At 39.3% G+C, this 17,519-nt stretch overlaps 1 protein-coding gene across 1 annotated transcript in view; it reads right to left on the minus strand.

Annotated features, from left to right (window-relative positions):
* Positions 1-911: 911 nt before the first annotated feature.
* DDX10 (DEAD-box helicase 10) overlaps positions 912-17,519 on the minus strand; it is a 289,494-nt gene continuing 272,886 nt past the window's right edge. The window contains exon 18 of the mRNA XM_082845741.1: positions 912-2,635. Within this exon, the coding sequence (XP_082701867.1) occupies positions 2,458-2,635 (178 nt within the window). The 3' untranslated portion in view covers positions 912-2,457. The remainder of the gene's footprint in view (positions 2,636-17,519) is intronic.

Raw genomic sequence — 17,519 nt, forward strand, 5'->3', positions numbered from 1 at the left:
TGGCCAGTCAGATTTAGGTCATGCGCCCCCAACTACACCACAGCTAAAACAGTAACAATTTAGTCTACCGAAATATATATTTGTTACCTGAGTTTTCAAACAGCACTATTCTGATGTTTTAACCAGTTTTCAAATTTCAGCAAACTAAAGTTCCTTACGATGTATGTATTAGTCAGGATCCATTCAGGTCTAGGGACAGAATACAGCTCAAACTAGTTCATGAACCAAAGGACTTGCAGTATATTTATTCAATGCTTACATATATAGAGTAAAAAATAAGTAAAAATTCCTTATTTGGATTAGAAAAAACAAAATCTAAAACTGCACAGAGTGAATTCAGTGGTAAACCTTTAGTTTTGTTTTTTTAAAATTAATTATTTTTGGCTGTGTTGGGTCTTCATTGCTGTGTGCAGGGACTACTCTTCGTTGCAGTGCACAGGCTTCTTGTCGCGGTGGCCTCCTCTTGTCGCGGAGCATGGGCTCTAGGTGCATGGGCTTCAGCAGTTGTGGCGCCTGGGCTTAGTTGCTCCACGGCATGGGGCATCTTCCTGGACCAAGGCTCAAACCCATGTCGCCTGCATTGGCAGGCAGATTCTTAACCACTGCACCACCAGGGAAGGCCAAACCTTTAGTTTACATACTCTTGCATCTTTTTGCCCTTTGAAAATATTCAAGAGATCCTGTACCAGCAACCTTAATTTCAAAATCATCCCAGGTTGTTATACCCCAAATTCCTTTCTCATCTGTTTTCTCCATTATAGTCATTCTTGCCCATTGTAGCCATTTCATCCAGTTCTCATTTCCACCATTTTATATCCTTCCCACCAGAGGTAATAGAGCAATGCACTACCACACACTTTCAAAAACTGTCTTGGTGTTTTACTGTCCATTCATTAACTCAAAAAGCCTTTATTGAACCTATTATAGGGCAGGTGCTCTGGGGATACACAGGAGGGATAAACACATTCCTTATGCTCTCAAGAAACTTGTCTTACAACAGGGGCAACAGGCTTATAAACAAATGTCTTCAACATTACATAATAAGCACTGCAACAGAAGTAAGAAACATGCCAGATCAATGCTATGAAGAGAATTCTGACAACACAGAAGATTGGCCTAGAAAAATGTGAGGCAGGAAGCACAATGACCAGTTATGAGATCACTGCAGAAATCTGAGCAGGTCATGATGAGAATGTAACTCTGCCTGAAAGCAGAAGCTGTAAAGACAGAGAAGAAACAATGGAGATAAGAGAGTCATTATGAAGAAGAATCAATAGAACCATCAAAGTGAAGGGTGGGGAAAGGGAGAAGCTGAGGAGTCGTCAAGTTTCTCATTTTGAGGACTAAAAGATGTTGGTGTTGCTCATGAGGATACCAAGCAAGAAAGTAGGAGAAACTTTTCAGAGACAAATATGGACTTAGGCTGAGATGGAAGCAATTATGGATATTCCCTTCCTTGGATTCATGAATCATTTGTACCAGTAAGCAAAAATTATTTTTGTTTGTGCATGAAGTGGAAAGTAGAAAAGGGAGAGAATAAGGAGAAGATGACAAATCATGATCAAATCAGTGGTGTCATGCCAAGGCACAGATTTCTTTCCCTGTGAAGAATTTGCCAGTTACTTATAACCAAAAGAGGCTCTGTGTTATTCTACTCATTATCAGGAGCTGGCTCTGGGCAGGGATCTGTGGTACCTGCTGCAAAAGGCACTTGTAGAAGACCTACAGCATACTAGGTGCTCACTAACAGATCTGGTTTTAGATCACAAAGTCTTCAGAGTCAGGATTTCTATTTATAAATGGCTACCAAGTCTGCAAGTGTAAGTTAAATGATATCTTTAGGAAGGCTAATTTAAGAATATGAAAGATTCACTATTTCAGGAATTGGCCAAACATTTTAATCTTAACAAACTTCCCTTGAGAATGCTCTCATATTTCTGGATACAATGAAAACACTAATATTTTATTTTATAGGAAATATGTTTATTATTGATCATGGCAATTAAAAAATATTAATTTTTTCTCAGGGTTGGTCCATCATACTCATCATACTCTTTCTCTGAGCAATTTTGTTTAATATTACAGAGAAACTTCTGTATGGTAAGCAAAACAGGAATTTCCAACAATGAAACAAGGTCTCTAGAACTTGCCAGTAAAACAAAGGAAGCATTTCCAGTGATAAGATGTAGGAACCCATGGATAAAATCTAACAGAGCACAGGCTGGAAAATGGGATCAGGAAATTTTATAATCCACCATCACTGTGAGTTTGCTCTGGGATGGTGCAAGCATGGCCTGTGAAAGGGGCTTAGAGGTATGACAGTTCCTGTTTGAAGAATGGGTCCTTGGGGCATGGGACTCATGTTACCTACGTGCCCCAAAGCCAACTGTTTTTTCAACTTCTTGCCCACATAATCATGACTAGAGGTTTCAAGGAGAAGACAAGAGCAGGTACTATTTAGCTTTGACTTTTGAGCAGATGTAACACCAGCTCTTCATCCTCGGCTAAAGACAGGCCTGTATCCAAAGGCTCTGAGGTTTCCCACTTGGTCTTCTTTCTGTCATGACTTGTGGGTCCCACGTCTTCCACTTCACTGTCGTTCTTTTTCCTCATTGCCTTCTTCTTCTTGGTATCACTGGTGGGAACAAATCCAATGATTTACTTTATAAATAAATAAATCCATTATTATGAAGTCAAACACTTAAAATAGAACAAAATTACCAATAACAGATACTTAGTAAAGTGATATTATTCAAGAGGGAAAGAAGCTATAACAACATCAGGCTATCTGTGTCATAGTAACTACCTTCCCATTAACAGATGTGGGGAGGGGGCCTATCATATACCAGGCACTGTGCAGGGTACATTGTATACACTGTGTCATCCAACCCTCACAGTAATTCTAGGAAGCCCTGGATATATCATTCACAATATGAGGACACCAGTTGGCCCACATTCTGGCTCCAGACTGGCTCCAATCTGCGCTTGTCCTGTCACATCAAACAGTCTCTATAGAGTTAGGTTATCATTTAGGTAGCAGTAATATCTGTTGTGATATATAGATCATGAATAAAATAGAATCTGAAATGTTAAGTTACAAATTACTTAAGACATCAAGTAAATCTGCCCCATTTAAATCTGTATCTAAGACTCACAAATGGTCTGAAGAAAACATAAACACTACTGCAGTATTTGGCACACACTTGAGGCACAGACCATAAAAATAAAACTAATTTCTGAAGGTAGAGAAAAGCACTTGATACATTAAAATCAGAAGAGAAAGCAAAACATCCTCAAGGCATTTTAACATACCATCATCATGTTCAAAAATGGCCAAATTATTGGATACAAGTTTAAAACAAAATAAAAAATCCATCTAGTAGCAATGGCAGTAGCAACTATTTATTAAGGGCTTACCAAGGGTCTGGCACTGTGCTACATGCTTTACATAGATTACAACATTTATCTTCATGACAATCCTTGGTGTGGTGAGCACCAGCCTCATTCTACAATGAGGTTAAAAGAGGTTAATGACTGAACCTAGATTATGCACATGGAATTCAAACCCAGAGCTGAATTACTCTAAATTCAGCCCCAAAGTCAGACAATCGAAAGCAAAATGTATTCCAAGCATAGGATGTATTCCAAAAGAGAATAAATTGCTCAAGTTACAATGGACTCTATTATGCCTTAAGAAGATAGTGGGGATATCAAAGTGAATGTGCCTAATCAGCATATCCAGTTCTGACCAGCCTGAAGCAAAACTGTAAACTATTTCCCCATTCACCTCCCAGAAATGCCCAGTACTCTGACTCAGCAGCCATTCTCTCTCACCACTGGAGGAAAGACAAACTATGAGGTTATTTAAAGCTACAAATAATCATATTTTAAAAGGGTGGGTATGTACCTACAGAGATGAACATGAAAGAGTTCCCTATAATGGGAATTCAGTCAGTAAACAAAGTTACTCTTAGTGGAAAGAGGACTCTAAAAAAAAGTACTGAGTCCTAAAATCTGCTTGATTATGGCCAGTATGGTGCCAATTCCACCGGGCTAGAGTACCATGATTTATTTGGAACAAGTTAATACTGATTTTTGTCCTGCCTGTATTTCAAGTGCATCTAAGAGCAGCTCATCAGAAGCAGCCTAATTAGTGGGCTTTACTAACGCCTCCTTTCTTAATGTGCTCTGCACACTATATTCTGTGCAGGAAATAGCTGGTTCAGATACTAAAAAAAAAAGATGGAAAATTTATGTAGATGGAAAATATTTTCAGAATTAGCAGCACTGCTGCTTTGTGGACCAGTTCAAATTTTAAAAAGATATTTTATACTACTTTCCATAGCAAAAAAGTGGTAACTGGTAGAACAAATTAATTATTAAATAATGATTTAGATATTCTACAGGTAACTTACTAAAACGGGGGAAAATGTTATGAATCTAGACAACATTCATTTCCCAAAAAGGGAATAATGTAATAAATCTGGTAAACATTTAGTCAGAATATGGTCATAATTTGGTATCTTCAGAAAAGGACTCGGGGGGGACCTTCAAGATGGTGGAGGAGTAAGACATGGAGATCACCTTCCTCCCCACAAATACATCAGAAATACATCTACATGTGGAACAACTCCTACAGAACACCTACTGAACACTGGCAGAAGACCTCAGACTTCCAGAAAGGCAAGAAACTCGCCATGTACCTGGGTACGGCAAAAGGAAAAAGAAAAAACAGAGACAAAAGAATAGGGACAGGACCAGCACTTCTGGGATGGAGCTGTGAAGGAGGAAAAGTTTCCACACGCTAAGAAGCCTCTTCACTTGTGGAGATGGTGGAGGGAGAATGGGGGGTGGGGGAAGCTTCGGAGCCACGGAAGAGAGCTCAGCAACAGGGGTGGAGAGGGAAAAGCGGAGAGATTCCTGCACACAGGATCAGTGCCAACCAGCACTTACCAACCTGAGAGGCTTGTCTGCTCACCAGCCAGGGCGGGGGGGTGGGGCCGGGAGCTGAGGCTTGAGTTTCCGAGGTCAGGCCCCAGGGAGAGGACTGGGGTTGGCTGCGTGAACACAGCCTGAAGGAGGCTAGTGTCCCTCCCAGCTAGCTGGGAGGGAGTCTGAGAAAAAGTCTGGAACTGCCTAAGAGGAAAGAGACCATTGTTTTGGGGTACGTGTAGAGAGGGGATTCAGAGCACTGCCTCAATGAGCTCCAGAGATGGGCACAAGCCGTGTTTATCAGCTTGGACCCCAGAGACAGCCATGAAGCACTAAGGCTGCTGCTGCTGCCACCAACAATCCTGTGTCCAAGCACAGGTCACTATCCACACCCCTCCACCGGGAGCCTGTGCAGCCCGCCACTGCCAGGGTCCCATGATCTAGGGACAACTTCCCCAGGAGAACACATGGCACGCCTCAGGCTGTTGCAATGTCATGCTGGCCTCTGTCGCCACAGGCTCGCCCCGCATTCCAATTATGACCACCGTACCCGTCCCTCCCCCTGGCCTGAGTGAGCCACAGCCCCTAATCAGCTACTGCTTTAACCGCCTCCCGGCTGGGCAGGGAAGAGATACCTGAGGGTGACCTACATGCAGAGGTGGGGCCAAAACAAAGTTGAACCCCAGGACTGTGCGAACAAAGAAGAGAAAGGGAAATTTCTCCACGCAGCCTCAGGAGCAGCGGCTTAAATCCCCACAATCCACTTGATGTACCCTGCATCGGCTGAATACCTGAATAGACAATGAAATGTCCCAAAATTGAGGTGGTAGACTTTAGGAGCAACTGTAGACTTGGGGTTTGCTGTGTGAGACTGATTTGTTTCTGATATTTATGTTTATCTTAGTTTAGTTTTTAGAGCTTGTTATCATTGGTGGATTTGTTTATTGGTTTGGCTGCTCTCTTCTTTATTTTCTGAATTATTATTTTCTTTATGTTAATAATTTTTAAATTTTTTCTTATTTTTAAAAATTTTTTTTCTTTCTTTTCTTCTCCCTTTTCTTTTGAGCCATGTGGCCGACAGGGTCTTGGTGCTCCAGCCTGGCGTCAGGCCTGATCCTCTGAGATGGAATAGCCAAGTTCAGGACACTGGACCACCAGAGACCTCTAGGCCTGAGTAATATCAATTGGCTTTGTTTAGAGCTCTCCCAGAGATATCCCAGAGCTCTCCCAGAGATATCCATTTCAGTGCTAAGACCAGCTTCACCCAACAGCCAGCAGTTGGATGCCCCATGCCAAACAACTAATAAGAAAGGAACACAACCCCATTGATTAGCAGAGAGGCTGCCTATAATCATACTAAATTGACAGACACCCTAAAACACACCACTGGATGCGGCCCTGCCCACCAGAGAGACAAGATCAAGACTCATCCACCAGAACACAGGCACCAGTCCCCTACACCAGGAAGCCTACACAATCCACTGAACCAACCTCACCCATTGGGGGCAGACATCAAAAAACAACATGAACTACAAAACTGCAACCTGTGAAAAGGAGAACACAAACACAGTAAGTTAAACAAATTGAGAAGACAGAGAAATATGCAGCAGATGAAGGAGTAAAGTAAAAACCCACCAGACTAAACAAATGAAGAGTAAATAGGCAGCCTACCAGAAAAAGAATTCAGAGTAATGATAGTAGAGATAATCCAAAATCTTGGAAATAGAATGGAGAAAATACAAGAAACATTTAACAAGGACCTAGAAGAACTAAAAAGAAAAAATGATGAACAACACAATAAACAGAACTAAAAATTCTCTAGAAGGAATCAATAGCAGAATAACTGAGGCAGAAGAACGGAGTGACCCAGAAGATAAAATAGTGGAAATAACTAGCACAGAGCAGAATAAAGAAAAAAGAATGAAAAGAAATGAGGACAGTCTCAGAGACCTCTGGGAGAAAATTAAACACACCAACATTCGAATTATAGGGGTCCCAGAAGAAGAGAAAAAGAAAGGGTGTGAGAAAATATTTGAAGAAATTATAGTTGAAAACTTCCCTAACAAGGAAATAGTCAAGTCCAGGAAGTGCAGAGAGCCCCATACAGGATAAATCCAAGGAAAAACACACCAAGACACAAATTAATCAAACTATCAAAAATTAAATACAAAGAAAAAATATTAAAAGCAGCAAGGGAAAAGAAACAAATAACATACAAGGGAATCCCCATAAGGTTAGCAGCTGATCTTTCAGCAGAAACTCTGCAAACCAGAAGGGAGTGGCAGGACATATTTAAAGTGATGAAAGGGAAAAACCTCCAACCAAGATTACTCTACCTGGCAAGAATCTCATTCAGATTTGAAGGAGAAATTAAAATATTTAGAGACAAGAAAAAGTTAAGAGAATTCACCACCACCAAACCAGCTTTACAACAAATGCTAAAGGAACTTCTCTAGGCAGGAAACACAAGAAAAGGAAAAGACCTACAAAAACAAACCCAAATCAATTAAGAAAATAGTAATAGGAACATACATATTGATAATGACCTTAAATGTAAATGGATTAAAAGCTCCAATCAAAAGACAAGGACTGGCAGAATGGATACAAAAACAATACCCGTATATGTGCTGTCTACGAGAGTCACACTTCAGATCTAGGGACACATTCAGACTGAAAGTAAGAGGATGGAAAAAGATATTCCATGCATGCAAATCAAAAGAAACCTGGAGTAGCAATTCTTATATCAGACAAAAGAGACTTTAAAATAAAGACTATTACAAGAGACAAAGAAGAACACTACACAATGATCAAGGGATCAATCCAAGAAGAAGACATAACAACTGTAAATATTTATGCACCCAACATAGGAGCACCTCAATACATAAGGCAAATGCTAACAGCCGTAAAGGGGAAATCAAAAGTAACACAATAATGGGAGGGGATTTAACACCCCACTTTCACCAATGGACAGATCATCCAAAATGAAAATAAAAAAGGAAACACAAGCTTTAAATGACACATTACACAAGATGGACTTAATTGATATTAATAGGACATTCCATCCAAAAACAACAGAATACACTTTCTCAAGTGCTCATGGAGCATTCTCCAGGATAGATCATATCTTGTGTAACAAATTAAGCCTTGGTAAATTTAAGAAAAATGAAATCGTACCAAGTATCCTTTCTGACTACAACACTATGAGACAGGATATCAATTACAGGAATAAAACTGTAAAAAATGCAAACACATGGAGGCTAAACAATACGCTACTAAATAACCAAGAGATCACTGAAGAAATCAAAGAGGGAATAAAAAATACCTAGAAACAAATGACAATAAAAACATGACGACCCAAAACCTATGGGATGAAGAAACAGCAGTTCTAAGAGGGAAGTTTATAGCAATACAATCCTACCACAAGAAACAAGAAACATCTCAACTAAACAACCTAACCTTACACCTAAAGCAATAAGAGAAATAAGAAAAAAAAAACCCTCAAAGTTAGCAGGAGGAAAGAAATCATAAAGATCAGATCAGAAGTAAATGAAAAAGAAATGAAGAAAATAATAGTAAAGATCAATAAAAATAAAAGCTGGTTCTTTGAGGAGTTAAACAAAGTTGATAAACAATTAGCCAGACTCATCAAGAACAAAAGGGAGAAGACTCAAATCAACAGATTTAGAAATGAAAAAGGAGAAGTAACAACTGACACTGCAGAAATACAAAGGATCATGAGATTAATACAAACCAACTATATGCCAATAAACTGGACAACCTGGAAGAAATGGACAAATTCTTAGAAAAGTACAACCTTCCAAGACTGAAACAGTTAGAAATAGAAAATATAAACAGACCAATCACAAGCACTGAAATTGAAACTGTGATTAAAAATCTTCCAACAAACAAAAGCCCAGGACCAGATGGCTTCACAGGCGAATTCTATCAAACATTTGGAGAAGAGCTAACACCTATCCTTCTCAAACTCTTCCAAAAAATAGCAGAGGGAGGAACACTCCCAAACTCATTCTACGAGGCCACCATCACCCTGATACCAAAACCAGACAAAGATTTCACACAAAAAAACTACAGGCCAATGTCACTGATGAACATAGATGCAAAAATCTGCAACAAAATACTAGCAAACAGAATCCAATAATGTGTTAAAAGGATCACACACCAGAATCAAGTGGGATTTACCCCAGGAATGAGAGGATTTTTCAACATATGCAAATCAATCAATGTGATACACCATATTAAAAAACTGAAGGATAAAAACCATATGATAATCTCAATAGATGCAGAAAAAGCTTTTGACAAAATTCAACACTCATTTATGATAAAAACTCTCCAGAAAAGTGGACATAGAGGGAACCTACCTCAACATAATAAAGGCCATATATGACAAATCCACAGCCAACATTGTTCTCAATGGTGAAAAACTGAAACCATTTCCTCTAAGATCAGGAACAAGACAAGGTTGTCCACCCTCACCACTATTATTCAACATAGTTTTGGAAGTTTTAGCCACAGCAAGCAGAGAAGAAAAAGAAATAAAAGGAATCCAAATCAGAAAAGAAGAAGTAAAACTGTCACTGTTTGCAGATGACATGACACTATACATAGAGAATCCTAAAGATGCTACCAGAAAACTACTAGAGCTAATCAATGAATTTGGTAAAGTAGCAGGATACAACATTAATGCACAGAAATCTCTTGCATTCCTATACACTAATGACAAAAAATCTTAAAGAGAAATTAAGGAAACAATCCCATTTAACAATGCAACAAAAAGAATAAAATATGTAGGGATAAACCTACCTAAGGAGACAAAAGACATGTATGCAGAAAATCTATAAGACACTGATGCAAGAAATTAAAGACGATACAAACAGATGGAGAGATATACCATGTTCTTGGATTGGAAGAATCAACATTGTGAAAATGACTATACTGCCCAAAGCAATCTACAGATTCAACGCAATCCCTATCAAACTACCAATGGCATTTTTCACAGAACTATAACAAAAAATTTCACAATTTGTGTGGAAACACAGAAGATCCTGAATAGCCAAAGCAATCTTGAGAAAGAAAAATGGAGTTGGATGAATCAGGCTCCCTGACTTCAGACTATACTACAAAGCTACAGTAATCAGGACAGTATGGTACTGGCACAAAAACAGAAATATAGGTCAATGAAACAGGATAGAAAGCCCAGAGATAAACCCACGCACATACGGTCACCTTATCTTTGATAAAGGAGGAAAGAATATACAATGGAGAAAACAGAGACTCTTTAATAAATGGTGCTGGGAAAACTGGACAACTACATGTGAAAGAATGAATTAAAACACTTCCTAACACCATACACAAAAATAAGCTCCAAATGGATTAAAGACCTAAATGTAAGGCCAGACACTATAAAACTCTTAGAGGAAAACACAGGCAGAACTCTCGGTGACATAAATCACAGCAAGATCCCTTTTAACTCACTTCCTAGAGTATTGGAAATAAAAACAAAAATAAACAAATGGGACCTAGTGAAACTTAAAAGCTTTTGCACAGCAAAGGAAACTACAAACAAGACGAAAAGACAATTTTCAGAATGGGAGAAAATATTTGCAAACGAACCAACTGACAAAGGATTAATCTCCAAAATATAAAAGCAGCTCATGCAGCTGAATATGAAAACAGCAAACAGCCCAATCCAAAAATGGGCAGAAGACCTAAATAGACATTTCTCCAAAGAAGATATACCGATTGCCAACAAACACATGAAAGGATGCTCAACACCACTAATTATTAGAGAAATGCAAATCAAAACTACAAGGTGATATCACCTCACACCGGTCAGAATGGCCATCATCAAAAAATCTACAAACAATAAATGCTGGAGAGGGTGTAGTGAAAAGGGAACTCTCTTGCACTGCTGGTGGGAATGTAAATTGATACAGCCACTATGGAGAACACTATGGAGGTTCTTAAAAAAACTAAACATAGAGCTACCATATGACCCAGCAATCCCACTACTGGGCATATACCCTGAGAAAACCATAATCCAGAAAGTCATATACCACAATTTTACAGCAGTATTTACAATAGCCAGGACATGGAAGCAACATAAGTGCCCATCGATAGATGAATGGATAAAGATGTGGCACATATATACAATGGAATATTACTCAGCCTTAAAAAGAAACGAAACTGCGTTATCTGTAGTGAGATGGATGGACCTGGAGTCTGTCACACAGTAAAGGAAGTCAGAAAGAGAAAAACAAATACCATATGCTAACACATATATGAAATCTAAAAAAAAAAAAAAAGGTTCTGATGAACCTAGAGGGAGGAAAGGAATAAGGACGCTGACCTAGAGAATGGACTTGAGGACACGGGGAGGGGGAAGGGTAAGCTGGGACAAAGTTAGAAAGCGGCATTGACATATATACACTACCAAATGTAAAATAGTTAGTGGGAAGCAGCTGCATAGCACAGGGAGATCAGGTCAGTGCTTTGTGACCACCTAGAGGGGTGGGATAAGGAGGGTGGGAGGGAGATGCAAGAGGGAGGGGATATGGGGATATATGTATATGTACAGCTGATTCACTTTGTTATACAGAAGAAACTAACAACACTGTAAAGCAACTATACTCCAAGAAAGACCTGAGAAGAAAAAAATACTAAATAAAAGATGACAGCTACTTCAACTTAAAAAATAAAATAAAAAATAATAAATTAAAAAATAATAATAAAAAGAAAAGGGCTCTTCTAAACGGTTTGGCACCAGAGGGTGATGTCAGCAACATGGCTAAATGAGATATCCTCGCTCATGTTCCCTCCCAACCACAATCCGGCATCCGTCCATGGACAAAAGTGCCTTTGTGGGAGCTGTGGGATCTAGCACCATTACACTAAGAGGCCCGGGAAGAGTCTGTCCCAATCATGTGTCGGGTAAGAGGTATAGAGACCTGTCCCAGCTGTGAACCCTGCAGTGGCCCACAAACCACCGCTGCAGTCCCTCTTGGCAGTGGAATAACAATATTTATATAATCAGCCACACATAAGTGAGCCTTTATGGAAGTCCAGGTCTCCTGTGGAGAAGTTCCAGCATACCAATGCAGCAAAAAAACACGAGTTTGGACACACTGGAGACAGTAAATGGAACAGTTTGACTTTATTCATATCAACCCTCCTCCAAAGTGGCACAGTTCAGGGCCAAGAAAGATCTTCTTGGCCTGTGATTTTTCCTATTGGGGAAAGTGAGAACATATGAGTGAGTGAGTGCCTGGCTTCCCCTACTATACAAAACTTCCTCCCCATTTCTCTCTCACCCTATCCAGAGTACTAAATAATGAGCTGCATGGGGTAGGGACTGAGTGGGGAAGAGGCTAGAAGAGTGGCAGATAGGACTCTCAGAGGTAACTAAAAGGACATGAATCCTACTAACTATACCATGAATTCCTTCAAGAAGCCTACCTACGAACTGCTGGAGACGCCCTGCATGTAGATCCCTCCAACTGGCCCATGGGCACCCCTAGGGCTCCATGGGCCTCACCCACACCCCTGTCCACCCTGTATCCAGATCCCTATAAGTGCTCCTGATGTTGGTGGTGAGAGTGAGCTTTGGCAGATAGCTAGTGAGCATGACCCAAACCTGCAGGTCAGGGAGAGGCCACAAGCTTCAGCTTTAGTATCATCCATGGGAAAACGAAAGGGAAGCTATCAGTATGCATCCTGGTGCATTGCAGAATGAAGAGAAGGTACACAAGTTTAAGAATTCTCCCACAAAAGGGAGCAAGAAGCACAGAGCAGGCATATCTATAGAAAGTCTGAGAAAGCCTCAGAATCCCTAGGAGGGCTGACAAAAGGTATTCTCTCCTGAAGGCAGTTAATAAAGACCGGAGAAGTTGACTGCTACTGCAAATGTGACGACAGCAACACAAAACCTGAAACATGAAAAATCAAGGAAACATGACACCACCAAAGGATCACAATAATCTTCCAAAAACCTATCACAAAGACATGAAGATCTACAATTTACTGGATAAGGAATTCAAAATAGCTGTTTTAAGGAAGCTCAACGAGGTACAAGAAAACACAGAAAGAAAATTCAACAAAATCAGGAAAACAGTACACAAACAGAGTAAGAAATTCAACAAAGAGACAGAAATCATTAAAAAGTACCAAACAGAAACTCTGGAATTGAATAATACAATGAATGAAATGAAAATCTCAAAAGAGAGAATCAACAGCAAATGGATCAAAGAGAAGAAAGAATCTGTGAGTTAGAAGACAGGAATTTTGACATTATCTAGTCAGGGGAGAACAAAAAAAATAATAATAAAAAGAGTGAGGAAAGCCTGTGTGATCTATGGTAAATTCTCAAAGGAAACAACTTGTGAATTACTGGAATCCCAGAGGAAGAGGAGGAAGAAGGGGTAAGAAAACTTACTGAAAGAAATCACAGCTGAGAAATTCCCTAATCTGTGTAAAGATTTGGATACCCAAGTTCACGAAGCTCATGGGTATCCAAACAAACTCAACTTAAAGAGATCTCCTCCAAGACATATTATAATAAAATTGTCAAAAATCAGAGAAAAAGACTGAATCTTAAAAGCAACAAGAGAAAAGAAACTTGCAGCTTACAAGGGAGTTCCCATAAGACTATTAGCATATTTCTCAGCAGAAACTTTACACGCCAAGAAGGAATGTGATGATATAAGCAAAAGTGTTGAAAAGAAAAAAACCTGCCAACCAAGAATGCAGTCATCCCTCAGAATTCATGGGGAATTGGTTTTGGGACCCCCCTTCTTCCCCCTCCCAGTGATAACAAAATCTGCAGATGCTCAAGTACCTATATAAAATGGTGTAGTATTTGCATGTAACCTACTCACACCCTTCCATATGCTTTAAATCATTCCTAGACTACTTTTAATACCTAATAAAATGTAAATGCTATGTAAACAGTTGCTGGTGCATGGCAAATTAAGATTTTGGTTTTTAGAACTTTCTGGAATTTTTTTTCCTTGAGTATTTTCGATTCACAGTTGGTTGAATGTGGATGTGGAACCCATTGATACAAAGGGCTGACTGTACTCTATCTGGCAATGTTGTCCTTCAGAAATGAAGGAGAGAGAAAGTGTATCGCAGACAAAAAAAAGCTGAAGGAATCCATCACCACTAGACCTGCCTTAACAACAACAAATAAAAATGCTGAAAGGAGTTCAAGTTAAATCAAAGGACACTATTTAGTACATGAAAATATCCAAGACACTGGGTAAAGGTAAGTATACAGTTAAATTCAAAATATGCTACTACTGTAGTATGGTGGTGTGTTCAACATTTAACTCTAGTATAAAGGTTAAAGGGCAACAGTATTAAAAATAACTATAGCTACAATACTGGTTAATAAATACACAATATAAAAGGAGGTAAATTGTGATATCAAAAACGTAAAAAGAGGGGAGTAAAAGGGTAGAGGTTTTGTATGTGATTAAAATAAGCTGTTATCAGTGTAAAATAGACTATCATCTATCTATAAGATGTCTTCTGTAAGCTTCATGGGAACCACAAAGCAAAAACCTACAGCAGATTCACAAAAGATAAAGAGAAAGGAATCAAAGCATACCACTCTAAGAAATCATCAATTCACAATGGAAGGTAGCAAGAGAAGGAAAAAAAGGAACAAGGGAACAACAAACAGCCAGAAAACAATACAATGGCATTAGTAATTCCTTACCAATCAATAATTATTCTAAATGTAAATGGATTAAATTCTCCAATCAAAAGGCATAGATTGGTGGCATAGATAAGACCCAACTATACGCTACCTACCAGAAATTCAATTCACCTTTAAGAACACATAGTCTCAAAATGAAGGGCTGGAAAAAAGATATTCCATGCAAGTAGAAACCAAAAGAGAGCAAAGGTAGCTACTTACATCAGACAAAATATACTTTAAGCTAAAAATGGTAACAAGAGACAAACAATATCATTATATAAAGACAAAGAGGTCAATTCATCGAGAGGATATAACAATAATAAATACACATAGACCAAACACTGGAGCACCACAATATATTAAATATTAACAGATCTGAAGACAGAAATAGACAATACAATAAGAGAAGGGGACTTTAGTATACCACTTTCAACAATGGCTAGATCATCCAGACAAAAAAAATCAGTAAGGAAATGCTGGATTGGAACTACACTTTAGAGCAAAGAGACTGAACAAAAATATACAGGACATTCTGCCCAACAGCAAAGGAATACACATTCTTCTCAAGCACACTCAGAACATTCTTCGGAAACACTATATGATAAGTCACAAAACAAATCTTAGCAATTTCAGTAGACTGAAATCATACCAAGTATTTTTATCAACCACAATGGTATGAAACTAGAAATTAATTATAAGAAAACTGAAAAATTCACAATATGTGGAAATTTAAAAACACAGTCCTGAACAACCAACGCGTTGAAGAAGAAATAAAAAGAGAAATCAAAAAACATCTCAGGGCTTCCCTGGTGGCGCAGCGGTTGGGAGTCCGCCTGCCGATGCAGGGGACGTGGGTTCGTGCCCCGGTCCAGGAGGATCCCACATGTCGCAGAGCGGCTGGGCCCATGAGCCATGGCTGCTGAGCCTGCATGTCCGGAGCCTGTGCTCCACAACGGGAGAAGCCACAGCAGTGAAAGGCCCACATACCGCAAAAAAAAAAAAAAAAATCTCAGAAAGCAGCAGAATACACTTTCTTCTCAACTGCACACGGAACACTCTCCAGGATAGATCACATCTTGGGTCACAAATCAAGCCTCAGGAAATTTAAGAAAACTGAAATCATGCATCTTTTCCAACCACAAAGCTATGAGATTAGAAATCAGTTACAGGAAAAAAAATGTAAAATACACAACACAAGGAGGCTAAACAATATATTACTAAACAATCACTGGATCACTGAAGAAATCAAAGAGAAAATCAAAAAATACCTAGATACAAAGGACAATGAAAACATGATGACTGAACCTATGGGATGCAGCAACAGCAGTTCTTACTGGGAAATTTATAGCAATACAATCTTCCCTCAAGAAAGAAGAAAAGTCTCAAATAAACAACATAACCTTACCCCTAAGGCAATTAGAGAAAGAATAACAAACAAAACCCAAAATTAGAAGGAAAGAAATCATAAAGATAAGAGCAGAAATAAATGAGAGATGAAGAAAACAAGAGCAAAGACCAATGAAACTAAAAGCTGGATCTTTTTGAAGAAAAAAAAATTGATAAACCTTTAGCCAGGCTCATCAAGAAAAAAAGGGAGGGCTTCCCTGGTGGCGCAGTAGTTCAGAGTCTGCCTGCTGATGCAGGGGACACGGGTTCCTGCCCCAGTCTGGGAAGATCCCACATGCCATGGAGCAGCTGGGCCCGTTAGCCATGGCCACTAGCCTGCGCATCCGGAGCCTGTGCTCAGCAATGGGAGAGGCCACAACAGTAAGAGTCCCACGTACCGCAAAAAAAGAAAAAAGAGAGATGACTTAATAAAATTAGAATAAAAAAGAGAAGTTACAATGGACACCACAGAAATACAAAGCATCGTAAAAGACTATTACAAGCAACTATACACCAACAGACAACCTTGAAGAAATGGACGAGTTCTTAGAGGTACAACATTCCAAGACTGAACCACGAAGAAATAGAAAATATAAACAGACCAATTACAAGTATTGAAATTGAAACTGTGATTAAAAATCTTCCAACAAACAGAAGTTCAGGAACAGATGGCTTCACAGGCGAATTCTATCAAACATTTAGAGAGGAGTTAACACCTACCCTTCTCAAACTCTTCCAAAAAATTGCAGAGGAAGGAACACTCCCAAACTCATTCTACGAGTCCACCATCACCCAGATACCAAAACCAGACAAAGATATCACAAAAAAAGACAATTACAGGCAAACATCACTGATGAACATAGACGCAAAATTCCTCAACAAAATACTAGGAAACCGAATCCAACAACACATTAAAAGGAACATCATGAAAGATTGGTTCAAGATGGCGGAGTAGAATGATGTATGCTCACTCCCTCTTGCAAGAGCACCAGAATCACAACTAACTGCTGAACAGTCATTGACAGGAAGACACTGGAACTCACCAAAAAAGATACCCTACATCCAAAGACAAAGGAGAAGCCACAATGAGAGGGTAGGAGGGGCGCAATCACAATAAAATCAAATCCCATAACTGCTGGGTGGGTGACTCACAAACTGGAGAACACTTATACCACAGAAGTCCACCCACTGGAGTGAAGGTTCTGAGTCCCATGTCAGGCTTCCCAATCTGGAGGTATGGCAACAGGAGGAGGAATTCATAGACAATCAGACTTCGAAGGCTAGTGGGATTTGATTGCAGGACTTCGACAGGACTGGGGGAAACAGAGACTCCACTCTTGGTGCGCACACACAAAGTAGTGGGAAACACAGAGAAGAAAAGGAACTACAAAAACAAACCCATAACAATTAAGAAAATAGTAATAGGAACATACATATCGATAATTACCTTAAACAAGAATGGATTAAATGCTCCAACCAAAAG

This window comes from Leucopleurus acutus (genome assembly GCF_964270905.1).
Source record: "Leucopleurus acutus genome assembly, chromosome: 8".
NCBI classification, from domain to species: Eukaryota; Metazoa; Chordata; class Mammalia; order Artiodactyla; family Delphinidae; genus Leucopleurus; species Leucopleurus acutus.